Below are 18,801 nucleotides of genomic sequence, written 5' to 3'. Positions count from 1 at the left end.
GTGGTGGTGCTGCTACCACCTGTGCTTCAGCTGGTGGTGCTGTTTTAATTGGTAGTGTAGTGTTGGAGGTTGTGGTGATCGAGGTGATGATGATGGTGCTGCTGCCGGTGGAGGTAGCGAAGAGTCACGGTGACACGAGAGGAGTGCGTGTGGCTAACTTGCAAAATCTGGAAACAGAGTAGGCGCGCAGTCCGTTCCCTCGCTCGGCACCCCGCTCCGTGTTCTGGAAATCGTTTGCTTTGGACACCGTGATGCTGCTTGCGTGCACACTGCTGGCCTCTATGATCGGTTTCTCAGTATTTAACTTGTATATTTATATGTTACTTTTCTCCGGCAGTCATTTTCCCGCCAGTGAGTCATGTAAAAGTATTCTCGACAGACAGCATTTCACTTTCCAATGGGTTTTATATTTTTATTCTTTGGGTCCTTCGGTAAAGCCACGTAGATAGAAAAAATAAAACAATATCACGACGTTTCGATCGCAGCCACAAGCAATCGTCTTCGGGTGAAAAAAGAAGAAGACGATTGCTTGTGTTGCGATCGAAACGTCGTGATATTTCTATTATTTTTTCTATCTCCGTGGCTTTACCGAAAGACCCAAAGAATATGAATTCCTGCAGTCACGAACGCTTTAAGTCTGGGTTTTATATTTGTTTTACAATATTCCTGCACTGTAACTTTTCCACCCGCACGACATGGGGAGGCCCTCATCCAGGAGTGCATTCACAATTCGTCCATATATACATAAACCTCTTAATTTTCATCATCAGCCATGGTCAATCCACTGCTGGATGAAGGCCTCCCCAAGCCGTCACCACCTCTCACGAGCCGATCACGTAATAATCCACCTGGCACCTTTGCTCGAGCTGATTTAATCGCTCAGTCTCCTCCTTTCAGACGCGTTTCATTCCTTGTCGACCATTACTTTTTTTCCCCGCTCGTATTCAAGCGGTTATCTGGTGGATTGTTGCATCACAGGACCCGTGAGACGTGGCTTCATGCTGGCCGATAGAAGATGATCTGATGACGTCTATGTCAGTAGAAATAAATATTTGACACCATGAAAGCGGTTTGCCAGGAGCCGGTGGAGATGAGTTTTGTTGCTTTTGAGCACATTCACCGTGGTCGGCACCTTGCCCACAGATACAGACCGGCTTGTGGCTGCTGTGCCGCTCAAGCCGCGGTAACAGCGGTGACTCACTGTCCACGGAATCGCAAGTTTCAATCGCTCCCCTTTTTTATACGCAATGGCGAGCAAATGCCTCTTGTGCCCACTTGGATCCCGAGCCTGGGCGCCAGCGGATGGTGGGCAGGGAAGGATCTGTTCATAAATGGGGTGGGCAGCCGCTGAATGATGGAATTAATGTTGGTTATTCAGCTGCGTGTTATCCTGGATGGGAGCCACTCCAAACTGTGGATCCAGGCTGCATTTGCGTGGTGCTGTAAGAATTCTCACTCGAGTGACGGGCTCCATCGCGGAGTGGTTTGCCAACACGATCTCCACGTTGCTGGATTACGTTGCGTGCTTCCTGGCATAGATTTGTACGATGAGTAACCCGAAGAAAGTAGATGAATTGCCACAATTCATGGTCAAGATTCCATTGAAGGATGGCTCATTACAATCGCTCCATTTAGACGCAATGGCAAGCAAGCAGTGGAGTGGTCAGCGCCACTGTGCCCATGTGGAGCCCGACCTCGGCATCGTCGGATCCTAGGCAGGGTGTAGGGCCTGCTCAGAAATAGCGCGGGCAACCGTACCAGGCGGCCCATTTACAATAGATGGTGATCATTTCTGGGCATGATTTGAATTTTAGGATCGGATGCTTTGCTTTGCTTTGTTATCTGGCTTGTGCTGTCCCATTTGCCAGTCATCTCGGTCAACTTGTAACACCAGGTACTGTCCTCTGACCCCCTTGCAAGTCGCAAGCCTTCTTCCACACTTCATGTGGCCTCAACATGCACGCCTATCATGGCACAAGCGCCCTGGTGACATCACCGCCACTTAGTGGCTAACTGGCGGCTGTTGTCGTCGCCCTGTCCTTTGCACGCGCTTTGTCGCGTACAGTCTGTCTCTAGTTTCATTCATCTAAAGAAAAACACCGCCTATAGTTTGCGTCAGCGATAAATAATAGATTATTCAATGCACAATTGGATGCATGGATCTTGAGCTTCATTTCAGTGTGTGCGTTGATTAATTGTTGCATGTTTATCCCGGAAGCTGACACTCTTGCAAATGAGACTATCCTGGTCTTCTTAAGTTCTCTCACTTGCTTAAACGAATAAATGTTTCTTAACTTTAACCCAAACCCTTAATGATGAGCTCTATTTTATACAGCGCCTTTCCGATCGAAATATCTCAAAGCGCTGTACGTAAATAAATTGTAACTACACTCACAAGTATAGATAAAATGTAGGCGAAATAGAAAGCTGATGATAACAATATCAATGACACTACACTCAAAATACTAATGAAATGAAGAACACACTATGATGAAAACGAATAATAATTATTAATCATAATAATTGCACAGCAATCCAATCGGACAAAAGGAAAAGCCAATGATTAAAAATTGCTTTTAAAATCTTTCCTTACGGGGAAAGCCAGTGCAAATAGATGAGTGTTAAAACATAATTTTTCATATAAAACAGACTCAGAATCCCAACTGGACCAAGGAAAGAGATTCTATATTAATTTACCCCTCGTCAAACTAAAACTAAACTTTTTTTTATCTTACCAAGTATGGCCCACTGAACTTATATAGCTCTTTTACAGAAGCGACCTGGCCACATATGATAGCTCAACGAAGTGGCTTATGTGGAAATTTATATCAGCCAAATACTATTTTAAGTGCACGTTTCTAAATGTGGAGGGAATAAACCTGAAGACCCGGAGAAAAATCCACACGACCACGGGGATAAACATTCAAACTTCAAATAAATAGGCGTGAGGGTCTGGATCATACCCATGACCTCATGTATACCAGGTGGGGTAGTTAACATCTCCTAGCCACCGACTGTCCCAAAATGCATGACTCCACATGTGAGCAGGCCTTCTCAGGGCAGCTCATTTGAACCTGAACCCCATCAGAGCAAACATTAAGAGATGATGCTCTGTCACCTGAGATGCTGTAAATGTTCATTGCCCTCTGCACTTTGGATTGCAGAGCTTTTAACAAGGCAACCAAAAAAAGAAATCAGTAAAACTCTATGGTTAAGAACTTTCTCAAATCCACCCAGCTACAGATGACAGTTACATATGACATTGTGGCATTAAACCGTTGTAAGTTCATTGCCGTTGCCCTGTGCGTCTGCCCTTGTGGGTATATGTTGTTGTCCTTTTCCCGCAGTTTTGTCCGGATGGTTGCATTGTAAGATCAATCATTCATCTTTTTTCTCACTGAGCAGTGCAGCCCTCTTCCTGTTAGAGAATACCTCTCTGCTCGACACAAAGCAGTGAGCAGCACTTCCCCACCCGCTCTACCATTTGCGAGTAATGTTTGTGGCATGAAAGCCGATATTTTTCATTCTCAGAGCTCGAATTTGGCCAAATTAGGTGCACAATCCGATTGAACGTGGTGACTGGGCTGACACACAAACTTGCAAGACTTTAGAACCCAGTTTATAATCCAATCCAAGATCTTAGTGGTGCCAGATTCTGTACTCTGACTTCTGGGTCACTTTGCCCCCCCCCCCTCGCCTATCTGGGCTGTATTGTTTTCATACTCATCATTGCCGCTGCTTTCACCACCCCAGCACTCTCCCTCTCCATCAAGGAAAGGTCATGATTAATGGTCCTATATTTAAACGGCTACTTGCCTGCGTGTCAGGAGGACCACCGTCTGCATCGCCACGCAGTTTGGGAATTTGGCGCACGTCGGTATGGGCGCAGCGGGGGGGGGGGGTTGAATATGAACACTGCACCCGTGCCACAGTCCCCCACCCTATCCCCCCCACACGTGTGCCAGTCGCGTCAGCGATGATAACAGCCAAGCGCGTGTCACCCGTCACCCGCCTGAGAATTCGTAATCATCATCACAATCGGCGCTGAGTAACGCACTGCTGCATAGAAGCCTCCCCAAATCAACACCCCCCCCCCCGCTCATTGCCCTGCAATGTAACGACACATCTGCCACCCACGCATTGGCCGATTTCGTCGCTCCATCTCCACAACGCACGTGCTCTACCTCCACTGGCTGCCACTGCCAACGTTAATCTCGGAAACAACGGCCATCACTCCTTCTAACGGCGTTTCCTGCTCAACCCCAGTTGTTTTAGCGGTCAATATTGTGACGTCTCTAATTTGCTTATGTGCCTCCTCCTGTCTCTCAAAGTACATTGCAAGCGTGCACTTACCCATGCTTGTATGTGCACTTTTCAGATTTTGTTTCCGTTTTCTTCGTCACCGTCTCTTGTATTTCTGATACATTCGCCAAAGCGGGTCATTCGTACCTATTAAAACCATTATTTCGGTGTGTTCCATTTCGTTATCAAGTTCATCTTTTCAAAAGCACCCCAAACCCGCTCTTGTCCGTCAATTTATTTCATCATTTTGATCGCGATTATGTCACTGAAAATGCAGCCGCTTCCCGCGTTTCTTGCACTGTCTCATGCACTTATCCCGGTCTCGAGATGATGGGGTAGTTGCCGTGGCAACGAGGGGGGGGGGATATAGGTGCGGTGGGGGTCGCGAGCGGCAGTGGCAGTTGATGCTGTAGGATCAGACGATAGATAAATGGGGGGTGGTTGTGGTGGCGGGATTAGTGCTTAAATTTGACCAAATTGGCTGAAACAAATGGGAGGCTGCTGCTGCTGCTGGCTAGATGACCGTGCAAACCAGATAGAGAATCGCACGCACAGCAGCACGAATGAGACATTGCGAAGCCAACCAACAGCAGCAAAAAAAATACCAATTTTAGAATCAAAATGCAATTCCGATTTGTGGGAAGTTACTAAATCACTGTAGGGAGCGGGAGGTGCCAAGCTTACGAAGGCTCAGGGTGTTTGGGGAACATTAATACGGGCTGTGCTACTGCTCGTGGGAGTTATAACTGGCCTGTTCCTGGGCCAACGAAGTACGGTCCCCAGTGCTCGTGTAAACGATGCTTTAGAACTCACTGTGGCCTCTCTCTGCCCCGGCTTGCTTGCAGGAGCGGTGGTTGAGGACTGCCAAGAAGAGATGGACAGCCTCTTCGGCAAGGCCCTGGAGGGCTTCGTCATGGCCCTCACGGAGGAGGGCGACATGGTGTTCCTGTCGGACGGTGTCAACAAGTGTGTGGGCCTGGCCCAGGTGCGATCAGTGGCTTGCTGTGACTTGTATGAACAGTGAGTGGGTGGCTGAGTGAGTGGGTGGCTTAATACACGAGTGCATGAGTGTGTGTTTGTGTGTGATTTAGGGTTCGATTACTGCTCACGGCCAACACCAGTGACGATTATCTGAACTGGTCCTGGGCCTCCCCTAGGTTGACTCGGCCTTGAATGAGTACCTGGTGTGGTGTGTAAACATCTCCACAAGGAAAACAAAGGTGGCCGAGTGTGGTTCTGGCCACTCACCCTCTCGTGCGCCGTGCCGGCCTTCATAGGTGCTTGCTAAGAGCACTTGCCCCAACAGTCTGTTGAAAGCTATACATGGGATATTTTTATTTATGGTGTCAGCGAGTGAGTGAGTGAAGGAGTTAATAACGGAGTATGTGGCTGGATGGATGGATGGGTAGGTGAACGATTGATTGGACGAGTAGTTAAATGGCTGAAGTGTCTTGAGTTGGTGAGAGTGAAGGTAGGAGTGATTTACGGAGCAATTGGGAAACTGAAAACGCAATTAATGTACCGAGTAAAGAGCAATGGGTCACTTGGTAACTGCGTGATTGAGCCATCGACCGAGCGACTGAATGAGAGACTGAATAATTGCAATGAGCTCACGAGCGAATGGCCACGCGGGGACGATTAAAAACATCGCCCCGTGACACTGGTCGTGATTTGTTCTCTCATCTTGTAGGTGGACCTCATGGGTCACAGCATCTTCGACTTTGTTCACCCATGTGACCAAGAGGAGGTGCGGGAGATGCTCGTATACAGACAAGGTGCGTCGGCGAAAGCCCCTCCCTCGGAGGTCTGCCAGCGATGTGGCATCCCCTATGAGGCAACACGAAAACCCCCCACCTTGCTTTCAGAACATGCCTGAAGCCCGCAGCGGGTCCTCGCTTGTATTCGGCATGCAACAGCGCAGTGATTCGTCAATTATAGAGTTTTAACGCTCGTTGTAAATGCATTGAATTGTGCCATCACGACAATCCATCCGTTCGTTATGCAAATGAAATTGATGGTAAATTAGGGTTACAATGTAGTTTTGACGGCAGAAACAAAACTGTACAAAAACGGTTCATGTAAAATATTCTGTTAAACTGTTACGAAGATGTGAGCCGAGTATTTATTTGTATACTTTCACTTGAGAATATAAATGTAGTGTGATATTGAATGAAATGCATGCTGCACACTTCTTTTGCAGACGCAAAAAAAAGAATTGAATAACGTGATATGGAACGTGTTCTGGCAAATTACTCCCTCGTTAAATTAATTGCACAATACCCCATGGAATCGATGAACGTCTTCAATTAACCGGACATTCCAGAAGGTCGCGTAGTAATTGCATGCATGCTGTGGGAAGTTCTGAAGGTCGTGTTCTATTAACTACATTAAGTAAAAAAAAATTGCTTATCAAACTGTGTTTACTGATGCCGAAAAGATAGAGAATGAACTTTAAACACAAATTTAATTACGTAGCCACTGATGATGCGCAGCTGAGACGAGTTGCACACACCGCGTTTACGATGCCCTCGTACAATTCAGTTCTAAGCGTCGTAATGAAATGTGACCAAATACGTGTCTGTACTCTTTGGTTATTCACGGTAAAGTGACGTAGAAAGAAAATAAATTAAATAACAGAATACGACGTTTCGATTGCGACACAAGCAACCGTCATCAGGTAGAACTAAATTTGAGAGAGAGACAAAACACAGACACGGAGACACACAGACAGACACACAAGCAGAGAGAGACAACACAGACACACAAGCAGAGAGAGACACACAACATAGACACACAGACAGACACAAGCAGAGAGACAACACGGAGACACAAGCAGAGAGAGACACACAACATAGACACAGACAGACACACAAGCAGAGAGACAACACAGAGACACACAGAGAGAGACACACAACATAGAGACACACAGACAGACACACAAGCAGAGAGAGACAACACAGACACAAGCAGAGAGAGACACACAACATAGACACACAGACAGACACACAAGCAGAGACAACACGGAGACACAAGCAGAGAGAGACACACAACATAGACACACAGACAGACACACAAGCAGAGAGAGACAACACAGACACACAAGCAGAGAGAGACACACAACATAGACACAGACCCAATGCCTCTGTGTCGAGGCCTTAAATAGAGAGAGGGGGGGCAGAGAGAGAGGTGGGTCTGCTGGGGCAGCTGCTGGAGCAGAGAAATTAGCTTGTGTGTCTCCGTGTCTGTGTTTTTTCTCTCTCAAATTGAGTTCTACCTGATAACGGTTGCTTGTGTTGCAATCGAAACATCGTATTCTATTATTTTATTTATTTTCTTTCTACGTGACTTTACCGAAAGAACCAGAGTAATTCCTGCTTCAAATCACGTTTCTGTACGTTGTGATGTGTCAACACTTGGGCGAACACGTGGGCGGAATATCTGGTTCGTTTCCTGTCGACGCTAAAACTCGGGACGGCGCCCGTCCTCCAATGAGCACGAGGGAGGCACTCGTTTCTTTTTGCTGCTCAGTGGTGAAAATTCCTGTGGTGGAAAGCCACACGTGGGGTGCGTAGGTGCATGCGGGGTCATGCGCCACATCATGAACCTGGCTACCCGGGTCCCGGCCACGGCTAACATCGGCAATATCTGAACCCGCCATGGGGCCACTACCTAGCTTTTTTCCAACCTGCACTGACCAACGTAGATAAATGTGGTCAAATAATACCCATAACCGACACAGTATGGGATGGGAAGGCCCTCATCCAGCAGTGGATTACCGAAAGGGCATTACTTGTATACTACCGAGTGATCAAAATTGCCTCGAAAATACACAGCTTTGGTGTGAACATATCCCCAAGGAGTCCTCTAACACACAGCGGTGGCTCCCGCAGTGAACCATTGAGCCACCTCTAAAAAAAGAAAAACACGCACTTAGCTGTGTGCTTTGCAGCTATGCTTGTGTTTGGTTAACTCTGTGTAGCACTGACTTTTGACTGCAGCCATCGAGCGATGGCAAACGTAACGCCGGCTCTGCGTGTTTGCGTGTGCGTGCGTGTGTGTGTGCGCGTGTGTGTGTGCGCGTGTGTGTGTGCGGTGCTCGGCAGCAGCGGGAAAGAAAGCGAAGGAGGGGAGCACAGAGCGAGACTTCTTCATGAGGATGAAGTGCACGCTCACGAACCGCGGGCGCACCGTCAACCTCAAGTCCGCATCGTGGAAGGTGAGGGCGTTTCATTGTTTCGTGTGTGTGTATTTAGGTGCGTCTGTATTTGGCACAGTGGGGAGCACGTGGGGCATCTGTTGAGTCATTTCAGGCAGTTAACACACAACTCTTGGGTCTGTCCCGTGTCCTCGTGTCAACGAGCCATCGACAACTTCACATGGCCTCAAGGTGCACCGAATCTGGCGCAACGGCTGTGATGACATTACCAGCACTTGGTGACGAATGGCGGCTGTTCTTGATGTTGCCTGGTTTTTTTTCTTCCTGTGTGTTTGTGTGTATATCGTGCGTAAAACTCACCCACCCGGTTAGGGTGGAGCCGTGATGATGTCGTATGGACGATTAAGACAGATTTTACTGCGTGATGTTAAGTTTTGATATCCGGTGAAGATCTTTGGGAGATGCGGAGTTCGCATGCTTTGGTGAATGCGAGGAGAAATGTATCTGCCGAGCCGGGTTGTATTCACGTCAACGGCTAACGTCGGTGGTGAATATCGGAGCCGGTACGTCACCTCCCCCAGTTCTACTCAAGTCTCTCATGAGTACCTGGTGCGGTGAGTAATTGTCAGCAATGGGAAGCGTGGTGCTAGCCACACCACTCGCCCACGCATGCGCGATGCCGACATTAATGGGTGCTCACTATCAGCACTTGCGCTACCAACCTGAAATGCTAAATGGGGGGGAGGGGGTGGTGGGCGGGGGAGGTGAGGGTGACACATCTCTTTCCCGTGTATTGGCATCGTTACATTGAATGGGGTTGTAAAACACTCCTTAACTGGGCAGATTTTAGATGTGATAGGATGAGATATTTGCCAATAATCTAGGCTGCGGTTGTTTCATATGCTTCTGTCATGTGCTGCTGAAGATCACTAAAACAAAAAAAAATATTCTGGGAAAAAATAACGCAAGTACAAATCACGAACACCGTGACAAACGTTACAGTTACAGACTGCTATCTCAGTGTAAATTCTCAGATGGCTGTGTTTTGACTCCCACGCACGGTCATTTCCTGCGTATAAAATAAATAAAAAGCAACCCAGCTAAAGTCTCCCTGAGCTGAATTGCATTATCGCCGCTGGTCAGTGATGATGCAATCTGTGCGAGCCCGGCGTGTGTGTGCACGCTGTTTGTCAACTGTCTGTCCGTCGGCTGTTTGTCAACCCGGCTGTCAATTGTCGCCGGTTACTACGACAGTGCGTGACGGTGCGCGTATTTGTGTCGCTCGTGTGTTCAAGATTCGGCAGGAGTCTACCAAGTATCTCGCATATAAGCACACATCCACGCACAATAACCATAAAATCCACACTTAAGTCTTTTTTAGCCGTCGCCTGTTAAGGCTTTGTCCTGAACCCAAACGGGAGATAGGATCGACACCATAACCCCAAACCATATATTAGCATCATTACGCGAGGTTTTCCCCAATAAATATTCCCAGCCACATTTTGTTTCCGAGCACGGAAAAAGACTCATTTTAGACCAAATTGACCCGAACGATGCCAATCTCAGGTTCGGGTTCTGTTCGTCCCCCGGTGTGCATGTGAAACCATGGCTGGGAATTTAACCCAGGTTATTGCACAAACAATACCACCACTTGCACACAAACACAAAGATCCCCCGTATAGCCTTGAACAGACTGTTGGGGAAAGTGTTGTTAGCAAGCACCCTATGAAGGCCGGGACGACAGGGTGGGTAGCCAGCACTGTGCCTGGCCGGCTTTGTCTCCCCAGTGCCGATGATGACACACCGCTCCAGGTACTAATTTAAGGCTGAGTTAGCCTAGGGGAGGCCCAGCACGGGAATCGAACTCGAGCCGCCGGTTCCATAGCGCAGTGTGCTAACCACTTAAAGACGCATGCATACATGCCAAGCATGTACACCCTTGTCCATTTGCGGGTGCATGCAAATGCGGCCGGGCGCGGTGCTGTCCACCCACCACTGCCATCGTGTATATTGCCGGCCGTCATAGGCGCTCCTCAACAGTACTTGTCCCAAAGGTCTGCTAAAGCTATACGGGGGATCTTTGTCTTTGCGGCCGTGGCGCGCAGGTGCTGCACTGCAGCGGGCACATGAAGCTGTACGAGGGCAGCGCGGCGAGCGCCGGCGGGGGCGGCTTCCGGGAGCCGCCACTCGTGTGCCTCGTCATGACCTGCGAGCCCATCCCGCACCCGTCCAACATAGAGGTGCCGCTCGACAGCAAGACCTTCCTGAGCCGCCACAGCATGGACATGCGCTTCACCTACTGCGACGAGAGGTAACGGGGACCGGCAGCGGCTGCCTCTTGCCCAGCGCCTCCGATTAGCACGGTTGGCGACGTACGATGCAACGGAAGTCCAACGTGCATCTGTGCGTGCGCGGCGCTTGACCGCGTCAAGCTGGCCGCAGTCGGTGTCGTCGCTCGCTCGCTGTGCCCCGCCGACTGTCGTCGCCACGGTCGTCTTCATCCTTGGTTGTCGTCGTCATGACCGTTGTTAGCATCACTCTTGTCCCATGTCGGAATAGCTGCAGTCATCGTCGCCGTCGTAAGTGCTGTTACAGCCGTCGTAAGTGCTGTTACAGCCGTCGTAAGTGCTGTTACAGCCGTCATCATCGTCGTCAGCTGGCATTGGTTTTGTTGTCCTCGTCATAACCAAAGTTATCTTCATCGTTGTCGTCACCAGTGTAATTAGAATTGTATCCCTTGTCATCATTCATCATTGTTTTAGTCATCATTCATCATCGTCCTCTTTATCACCATAATCACGATCGTTGTCACTATCGTCATAACAATCGTCATAATTGCCACGACCGTCTTTCAGCATAATCATTCTTGTTGGAAATGTTTTTCATCTTGCCACATTATGTACGGAATTAATAAATAAATAAAGCATCTCGTTACATTACATTGGAGTTGCATCACCACCATCATCGTCATTGCAAGTTCTGAGGATTTCAGCATTTGGGAGGAACTATGAATTCCGAGAAATAGTTTTTGTAAGAGTGATTTCCCGTTCAAGAGCATGGAGGTGGTGCTAATCTCCTCTTCACAGCCCTGAGTTCAGTGGTGAAAGTTCCACATTGACATGGTGGGGTCAAGTCTCTGCAACGAGGAACCACCGTTGACTTCTCCACAAAGTGATGATCATTTTATCGACCCCTGAGGGATGATGGGTCGAGTGAACCCCCAACTAGGATTTGAACTCTCTAATAGATCCGGATAATGATGGTGAAGCTGATGATGACAACGAGGAAGGCAATACCAGTCTGTATCAGGATGATGACCATGCTGATGAAGAAAGCATTGCCAGTCCATTTCAGGATAATGATGATCATGTTTATATTGCTGATGCCGATAAAAGACAATGGCAATCCACATCAAGATATGATGATGACGATGAAGGCAATACCAAGCCACAGGATGATCTTGATGGATGCTCATGACGATATTGTATTATTGGCCTTAACTGTGCTTGAAATGTGCCGCACAGGATCACAGAGCTGATTGGCTACCACCCCGATGAGTTGCTTGGCCGTTCAGTCTACGAGTACTACCACGCCCTGGACTCGGACCACATGACCAAGAGCCACCACAACTGTGAGTCTGTCGCATCAAGTTTGACTTCTAATGCAGAGCAGAAATCCCCCGGCGAGACGCACGAACCAGCAAAGTGGAAAGTCCCTGGTCTGGTGAGCTGAAAAGTCCGGCTAGCAGCTGCAACAACGAGTGTCGATGCCACTCAACGTAAATGAATCCTGAACAAAATGATGAAATACAAATATAACAACACATTAAACTTTCAAACGTTCCAAAATCCACGTGTGAAATGTAAGAAGGGTGGTTTTTAACACGAGCCGGAGATCTGTTAAAATGCCATGGGTGCTGTATATTTACGGTGCGTGTGTGCTGCACTGAATGCACAGCTGAGCTTATTTTGATGCTCTCCGGCAAGTAAATAACACAACACGGCATCGGAGTGACATGAAGCCGAAGGCGACGTGGCTGTGAAGGGTCGGGGCTGATCATGAAATTCCTCTTGCAGCATTTGCATAAAAAAATTGCACAATTTTTGACTTAAAACTTTCGTAACTGCAGGAATTCATATTCTATGGTTCTTTCGGTAAAGTCACGTAGATAGAAAAAATAATAACAATAAAATAATAAAAAGTTAAAATAAAGTGAATAAAAAGAATACAAATATCACGACGTTTCGATCGCAGCACAAGTGGTCGTCGTCAGGACTTTACCGAAACGAACCATAGGATATGATATTGATGAGAGCAGCAAAGTTCCCTCCCGGAAGAGTTACACTTCAGTGCAACGCCCACGAGCGCCACGAGTTTCGATTCCCAGCACGTGACTAACATGAGTGGCGATTGGCATCTGAACAGGCCCTGGGACTCCCCCCTGTGTTGAGAACGCGTCAGTGCATCGTGTAAGCTTTAGCACTGGGGGAAAACGAAGGCGACTGAGCGTGATGCTACAGGCCACACTGCACGCGCGCGCCCCCTTCTGTGCTGTACTGGCTGACAGCACTTTGCCCAGCAGCTTGTTAAAGGCTACACGGGGGGATCTATTTGTATCCGTGATGTCACGCAGTGTTTACCAAGGGCCAGGCCGTGACGGGGCAGTACCGCATACTGGCCAAGGGCGGGGGCTACGCTTGGGTGGAGACCCAGGCGACCGTCATCTACAGCTCCCGCAACTCCCAGCCGCAGTGCGTCGTCTGCGTCAACTACGTGCTCAGGTTCGGCCAATGTGAGGGAAAATAGTCGGCACTGAGTGGCCGGCCTCGGAATGAGCGCGCTTGGCTGCATACGGTGCGAAAGAAGTTCAACATGCGTACGTACTCGTGGCATCGATGTTGAAGGATGCTCTTTCAGGCCATGAGGTGGTGGATGCTTATGGCCGTGTGGCTGCTGTCCCAGCCGTCAGCCTCTTAGGTAAACCAACTAAATTGGAGGTCACTTCTTCTCTGCTGCTGCTGTTGCCCACAAAGACTAAAACTCCCTGCCATTTTTAAATGTTCCCGAGTAATTGACAACAACAACAAAAGTAGTTGATTACAATCTTTTAGCCGATCGATCCAACCGACCATCGTGGCTCCCAATTGCTCGACGAGATGCCAAAGCTCGCTTGTCACGCGTGTCACCCGTGCGTAGCGGGATCGTGGAGAACGACACCATCTTCTCGCTGGAGCAGACCGAGCGTCTCTTCAAGCCCAACAAAGCGGCGGTGGCGGTGGTGACGGCGGGAGAAGCGGCGAGCGAGGGCACGGACGAGGAGGAAGACATGGCGCTGCTCTACACGCAGCTCAAGAACGAGCCCGACGAGCTTGCACAGCTGGCACCCACGGCCGGAGACGTCGTGGTGCCCCTCGACTTTGGTAAGCGGCGCTCGCTAACTCGCTTCGCGCCCCCCCCCCCCCCGCACACTCGCTCACCTGGCTCGATCGACCGATTGCTAAGCCCGACTGTCCGCTTGCTCTCTCACACGCCCGCTTCCTCTCTCTCTGTTGCAATCGCTGCCGATCCCTCTCGTCCCGCACGCGATCGGCCACCGCGTCGCATCTCCACGCCAACGTCGTCGTTGCCGCCTTGTCACGCGAGCAGGCACGGGCCTGGCGTCGTTCGACGACGTTCCGCTCTACAATGACGTCATGATGGCCGCCTCGCCCGAACCCATGCTGTCTCCGGCGACGCCGACCAAGGCTTTCGCCGAGCTCCCTGCGGCGGTGGTGGCGGTGACGGAGGCCGGCCCTGTGGGCGACTCGTCCCTCACGGCGCCGCAGCATTCGTCCGGTCCGTCGTCGCCCTCCGGCTCCCCGGCAACAGCTCCGTCCACGGCGGTACGGCACGCCCCCCGGCACGCCCCCCCCCCCCCCCCCCCCCCGGCACTCCCCCCGGCACTCCACTCCCCCCGGCACGACCGCAAGGTCGCTTACGTTTGTGTGGTGGCGTGGCAGTGATGCAAGACATCGGATTGTTGAGTTTCGGAAAAGCCATTCGATGGCCTCTGGATTCAACAGTTGGATTCCATTTGTAGCGCCTGCAAAAACGTGTGCTGTTCGGGCAACGGTCGCCAGTCGTGATCCAAGTTACGGAGCCCACACAGTGAAGTTGCGGTCGCAGTTCGGCGACTTTCTTAATTCCGTGAGAAATTAATCCTTGTTGCGGGGGTTGGGGTGGGTGAACAGGTATTTTGTGAGTTGAGAGGGGTGGGATATTTTACCCGCTTGTTCGCTGACCGCCTCGTACATTAACGCTGGAACGCCGCTCCCTCTGTGTGCAGCCGAACAGCCCCAGTGATTACTACTCGGCCGTCGGAGGTGACCTGAAGGTGGATCTGATTGAGAAGCTGTTTGCCGTTGACTCGGAGATCAAGGAGGGCAGCTTCAAGCACGTACGTGAATCGCCTGCGCGCCGATCCTCGCAACACGTGGGGGCATTCTTCCATTGCTCGGGAGGTGGTCGAGTGGCTCGAGAGGGTCGGAGAAACTGAACCAGCACCGGCCAGGCCCTGGGTTCGGATCCAGGTTTCGGGCAGCTGTGGTTAAACTGGGTTCTCAAATGTAGCGAGTTGACAGTCTAGTCATGACCGCGTGTGAATATAATGATTGATTTTATTCACTTATTTTGGCAATCTTTCCTCTCTAAGAATTAAAGATACATTGGTTTGATAGCCATGCAATGGACATGTCTACAGCAATTCACGTCGCAAAATGCATTTCCCCTAGTGTGGACAAATGATTACTTGAATTTATTTTATTAGTTCTTACTGGCAATTAATTAGCACGTTTGGCTCCGTACGGTGCAAAAAAGGTTCAACATACATTGAGAGTGACAAGGAAGCGACTTTGCGACTGCGAGCAGCAATAAATCAGTACAGGAACGGTCATTCAACTGTGAACTGCCTCTATTGAATTCTGTCTTGTGGGTTAGCCGGGTAAAAAGACTTGTGTGTTTATGTGCGAGTGTGGCGGCACACACGCGACAATCGCCCAAGAGGCCTGTGTCAACAAGGTTGTCCTCCCTCGCTCCCTCCCTCCCCTCCAACCCCATCCACTAGGATGACATGGACCTGGAGATGCTGGCACCGTACATCCCGATGGATGGCGACGACTACCAGCTGTGCACGTTGAGCCTGCAGGACTCGCTCACGCTGCCGCCCGACGGGTCCACCCTCTCCTCGCCCGGCCAGGTCAGCTCTGCCGGGCGGCCGGTCCGTCATCCATTAGAACTTTGTACTGTCTTATTTGTTTTTTGGATGGCATTGTGTCGTGTGATTTGAAGCTTTCGTGACTGCAGGAATTACTCTTTGGTTCTTTCGGTAAAGTCGCGTAGAAAGAAAATAAATGAAATAATAGAATACGACGTTTCGATTGCAACACAAGCAGTCATCAGTTAGAACTAAATTTGAGAGGGAGACAAAGCACAGACACGGAGACATACAGACAGACACACAAGCAGAAAGAGAGAACACAGACAGAGACACACAACATAGACACACAGAGACCCAATGCTTCTGTGTCGGGGTGGATTTCCATACAACTCTCTCTAAAAATGTTTTACCAGACTTGCTGGGTCTTTCTCTCCCCCTGCTGCCGTGGGGTGGATTTCCACACGGCTCTCTCATTTACATGCTAATTTCTCTGCTCTAGCAGACCGACGTCTCTCTTTATTTAAGGCAAGGCTAGGTGCACTTTGAGGCCACGTGAAGTGGCAGGAGGTCGCGGGACAGACCCCGGTGCCATGGGTTGACTGACTGAGATGACTGGCCGTGCACCACCTGTGTGCCCCCTTCTGCGCCAACTTGCGTTTTAGCCTCTTGTTGTTGTGAGCGTCATTCTTCCGCCCTCCACTGTTGCTGGAGGGCGACTGCCTCCAACTCTCCAGTTGCATCCTTCACTAGCCTCCTCCACAGAGGCCGATTCTGACAGCGCTGGTACCAGTCATCAGCAAATCCACTCAGCTCCACATCCCTCCTCTCCCCCCCCCCACCCCCCCCCCTCGTGCCGCACGCATTCACAGAGCGAGCGGTCATCATCATCGTCAACGGTGGACGCTCCGACCCCGGCCTGCGGCCCCACATCGTTGCCCCCCCGCCGCCCCACAGCCCCCGTCGCCGTCGCTGGCATCACCAGAAGGCCCTGCCTCCCCGTCGAGCCGGCACACGGCCACGATGCCGGCAGAGGTGAGAGGCTATGCGGGCGCGGCGGCGACACGCGCACGCGTTGAGGTGCCGCACCCTTCGTGGGGTCAGGTGCGCAGTTGCGTTTGCGTAATTTCACATTTGTTTTTGCTGTGCTTGCAATGAACCCATTTTTGTTCGCCCGCCGCTGGACGAGGGCTTCCGCACGGGCGTGGGAAGGCCGTCGTCCAGCAGTGAGTGAGTTGACAGGCAGGTCGGCGCACGTGTGGACCACTTTCTTTGTCAATGATTGCATCGTGCGAATTTCACCTTTTGCAAGTGTGTGAAAAGATTGCTCCTTCTGGCACCCGATTTAGTGCGGCTAAGATGTTTGCAGCGTTAGGTGAATAAATCAATCAATCATAGTTTATAGGTCTCGTACACCGTTAAACTGATGTTATAGCAGGTGCAGCGAAATGCTTGTCGTCAGCTCCACAACATTACAAATAATCAACAACAATTTGAAAAAATGTGGTCTGCAGGCCGTTTCAAAGAGGTTGGCCTGGTTTGGCCTCCCTCTTTAAATCTGGCTGTGGGTTCCCTACCCCTGGCCTTAATTCCATTAAAGACTGAGATGGTGTCTCTTGCACCTTGGTAACAACATCCTCATCTTCCCTCTCCCACAACCTCCCAGCAGGCTAACTTAATCGTCACGAGCAGCCAGAGCAAGTTAGCGCCGACAGCGCTGCCGCCGTTCACCATGTCCACGGTGCACATCCTCATCAGCGGCACGGCGCCGGTCGGCACCACGCTGCCCGGCGGACTCGTGTCGGCCGTCCCGTGGTCCGGCACCGCCACCACCACCACCACAACCGGCGTCGTCGTAAGCGCGCCCACCACCATTGTCCTGCTGCAGCAGGCGCCACGTGTGCAGACCGTCGCCTCCCTGCCCAGCACCGTCATGGTCAGGTGAGTGACCCCCAAGGGGGGGTTCAATGGAATGGTCAGTGATCCTCATCGTCGGGAATTGGATGTATGGAGTGTCAAAATGTGTCTGCATCTCACGGCACTGTAGAGAAATGGTGGGAATGTTATTTTATAGACGCAGTCAGTCGTAGATCCTGATGTGTGTGTCCCTAAACGAGACTACGTGAAGCTATAGGTCTGTCAGTCTGCGAGTCCTTGAGTCGCTATGCGAGTCTGTCTGCATGCGAGACTGTGAATCTTTGGGTCTGTGTGAGTTTGTATGGTCCCTTCACAAGTCAAAACAATGTTGGTACAATATATTTAAACAGTGTCTGCACGCAACCGCATCTTGTGATGCCGTACACAAACAGTGGACGCATTTATTTCATAGAGAGGCAGTCAGGGGGTGGGGGGGAAGGCGTGGAACCTCTAATTCAGCAGGCTTCGAGAGCGATTGGGTTGTGACAGGACAGTAGAAGTGATAATGGCTGGTGCTCAAGACTAACAACAGTGACAGCCAAAATGGAACACGCCCCACAATACTCCCACCGTGGAGATGGGACGATGATATCGGCTCGTGTACACAAGCCAGATGGATCGCTGCGTCGTCGTGAGATCGCGACACAGATGGGCGACGGCTTTGTGGGGAGGCTTTCATCCAACGGTGGATAAATTCCGGCCGCAGACGATGCTGACGCGGTGATTGTCGATGTTGCAGCGGCAGCGACGTGAGTCTCGCCAAGGCGTCGCTGACGACGATCGCAAGCGCCGTCAAGCGCAAGTGGCAGACGGGCACCACGGGGCCCTTCCTCCAGCAGGTGGCGGCACTTGCCCACAATGCACCAGCTGCTACACTTGCGCGGCAGCCGCACCTACAGATGTGGATGCGATTTGATTGAAACGCATTCTTCCGCTCGTGATTGACGCGTCTTCAATTGTCGTGTGTGAGGATCGTTAACGGTTTTGTAGAAGTTATATGACAATGATGTGCTTGTTTTACGTTTTAAGCTCAATGGAGCAAGAAAAACCACACCTCCATACATTAGTAGAAAACTAAAAATGAGAAACAGTAAACATGATCTGGTACAAATGAGACATCAAAGAATCAAGTCAACAGTCTGAATATTCACAATTGACTCTCCAGATTAGAGTTATAATTATCCTTGTTGTGATATGCAATATATTTCATATACTTACGAATAGAAATACATGT

General features: G+C 50.3%; 1 protein-coding gene across 1 annotated transcript in view; it reads left to right on the top strand.

The window, feature by feature from the left end:
• LOC144727435 (hypoxia-inducible factor 1-alpha-like) overlaps window positions 1-18,801 on the top strand; it is a 43,027-nt gene that overhangs the window by 20,418 nt on the left and 3,808 nt on the right. The window contains 14 exon segments of the mRNA XM_078606262.1: window positions 5,148-5,287; window positions 5,993-6,077; window positions 8,406-8,518; window positions 10,564-10,769; window positions 11,983-12,089; window positions 13,092-13,239; window positions 13,655-13,878; window positions 14,105-14,340; window positions 14,784-14,894; window positions 15,561-15,692; window positions 16,523-16,588; window positions 16,590-16,685; window positions 17,317-17,591; window positions 18,307-18,406. Of these exon segments, the coding sequence (XP_078462388.1) occupies window positions 5,148-5,287; window positions 5,993-6,077; window positions 8,406-8,518; window positions 10,564-10,769; window positions 11,983-12,089; window positions 13,092-13,239; window positions 13,655-13,878; window positions 14,105-14,340; window positions 14,784-14,894; window positions 15,561-15,692; window positions 16,523-16,588; window positions 16,590-16,685; window positions 17,317-17,591; window positions 18,307-18,406 (2,039 nt within the window).

The sequence above is a fragment of the Lampetra planeri genome, chromosome 25, assembly GCF_965212315.1.
Source record: "Lampetra planeri chromosome 25, kcLamPlan1.2.h2, whole genome shotgun sequence".
Taxonomy (NCBI): Eukaryota; Metazoa; Chordata; class Hyperoartia; order Petromyzontiformes; family Petromyzontidae; genus Lampetra; species Lampetra planeri.
The sequence above is the reverse complement of the archived record's forward strand: the minus strand, read 5'-3'. Positions and strand labels throughout refer to the sequence as shown.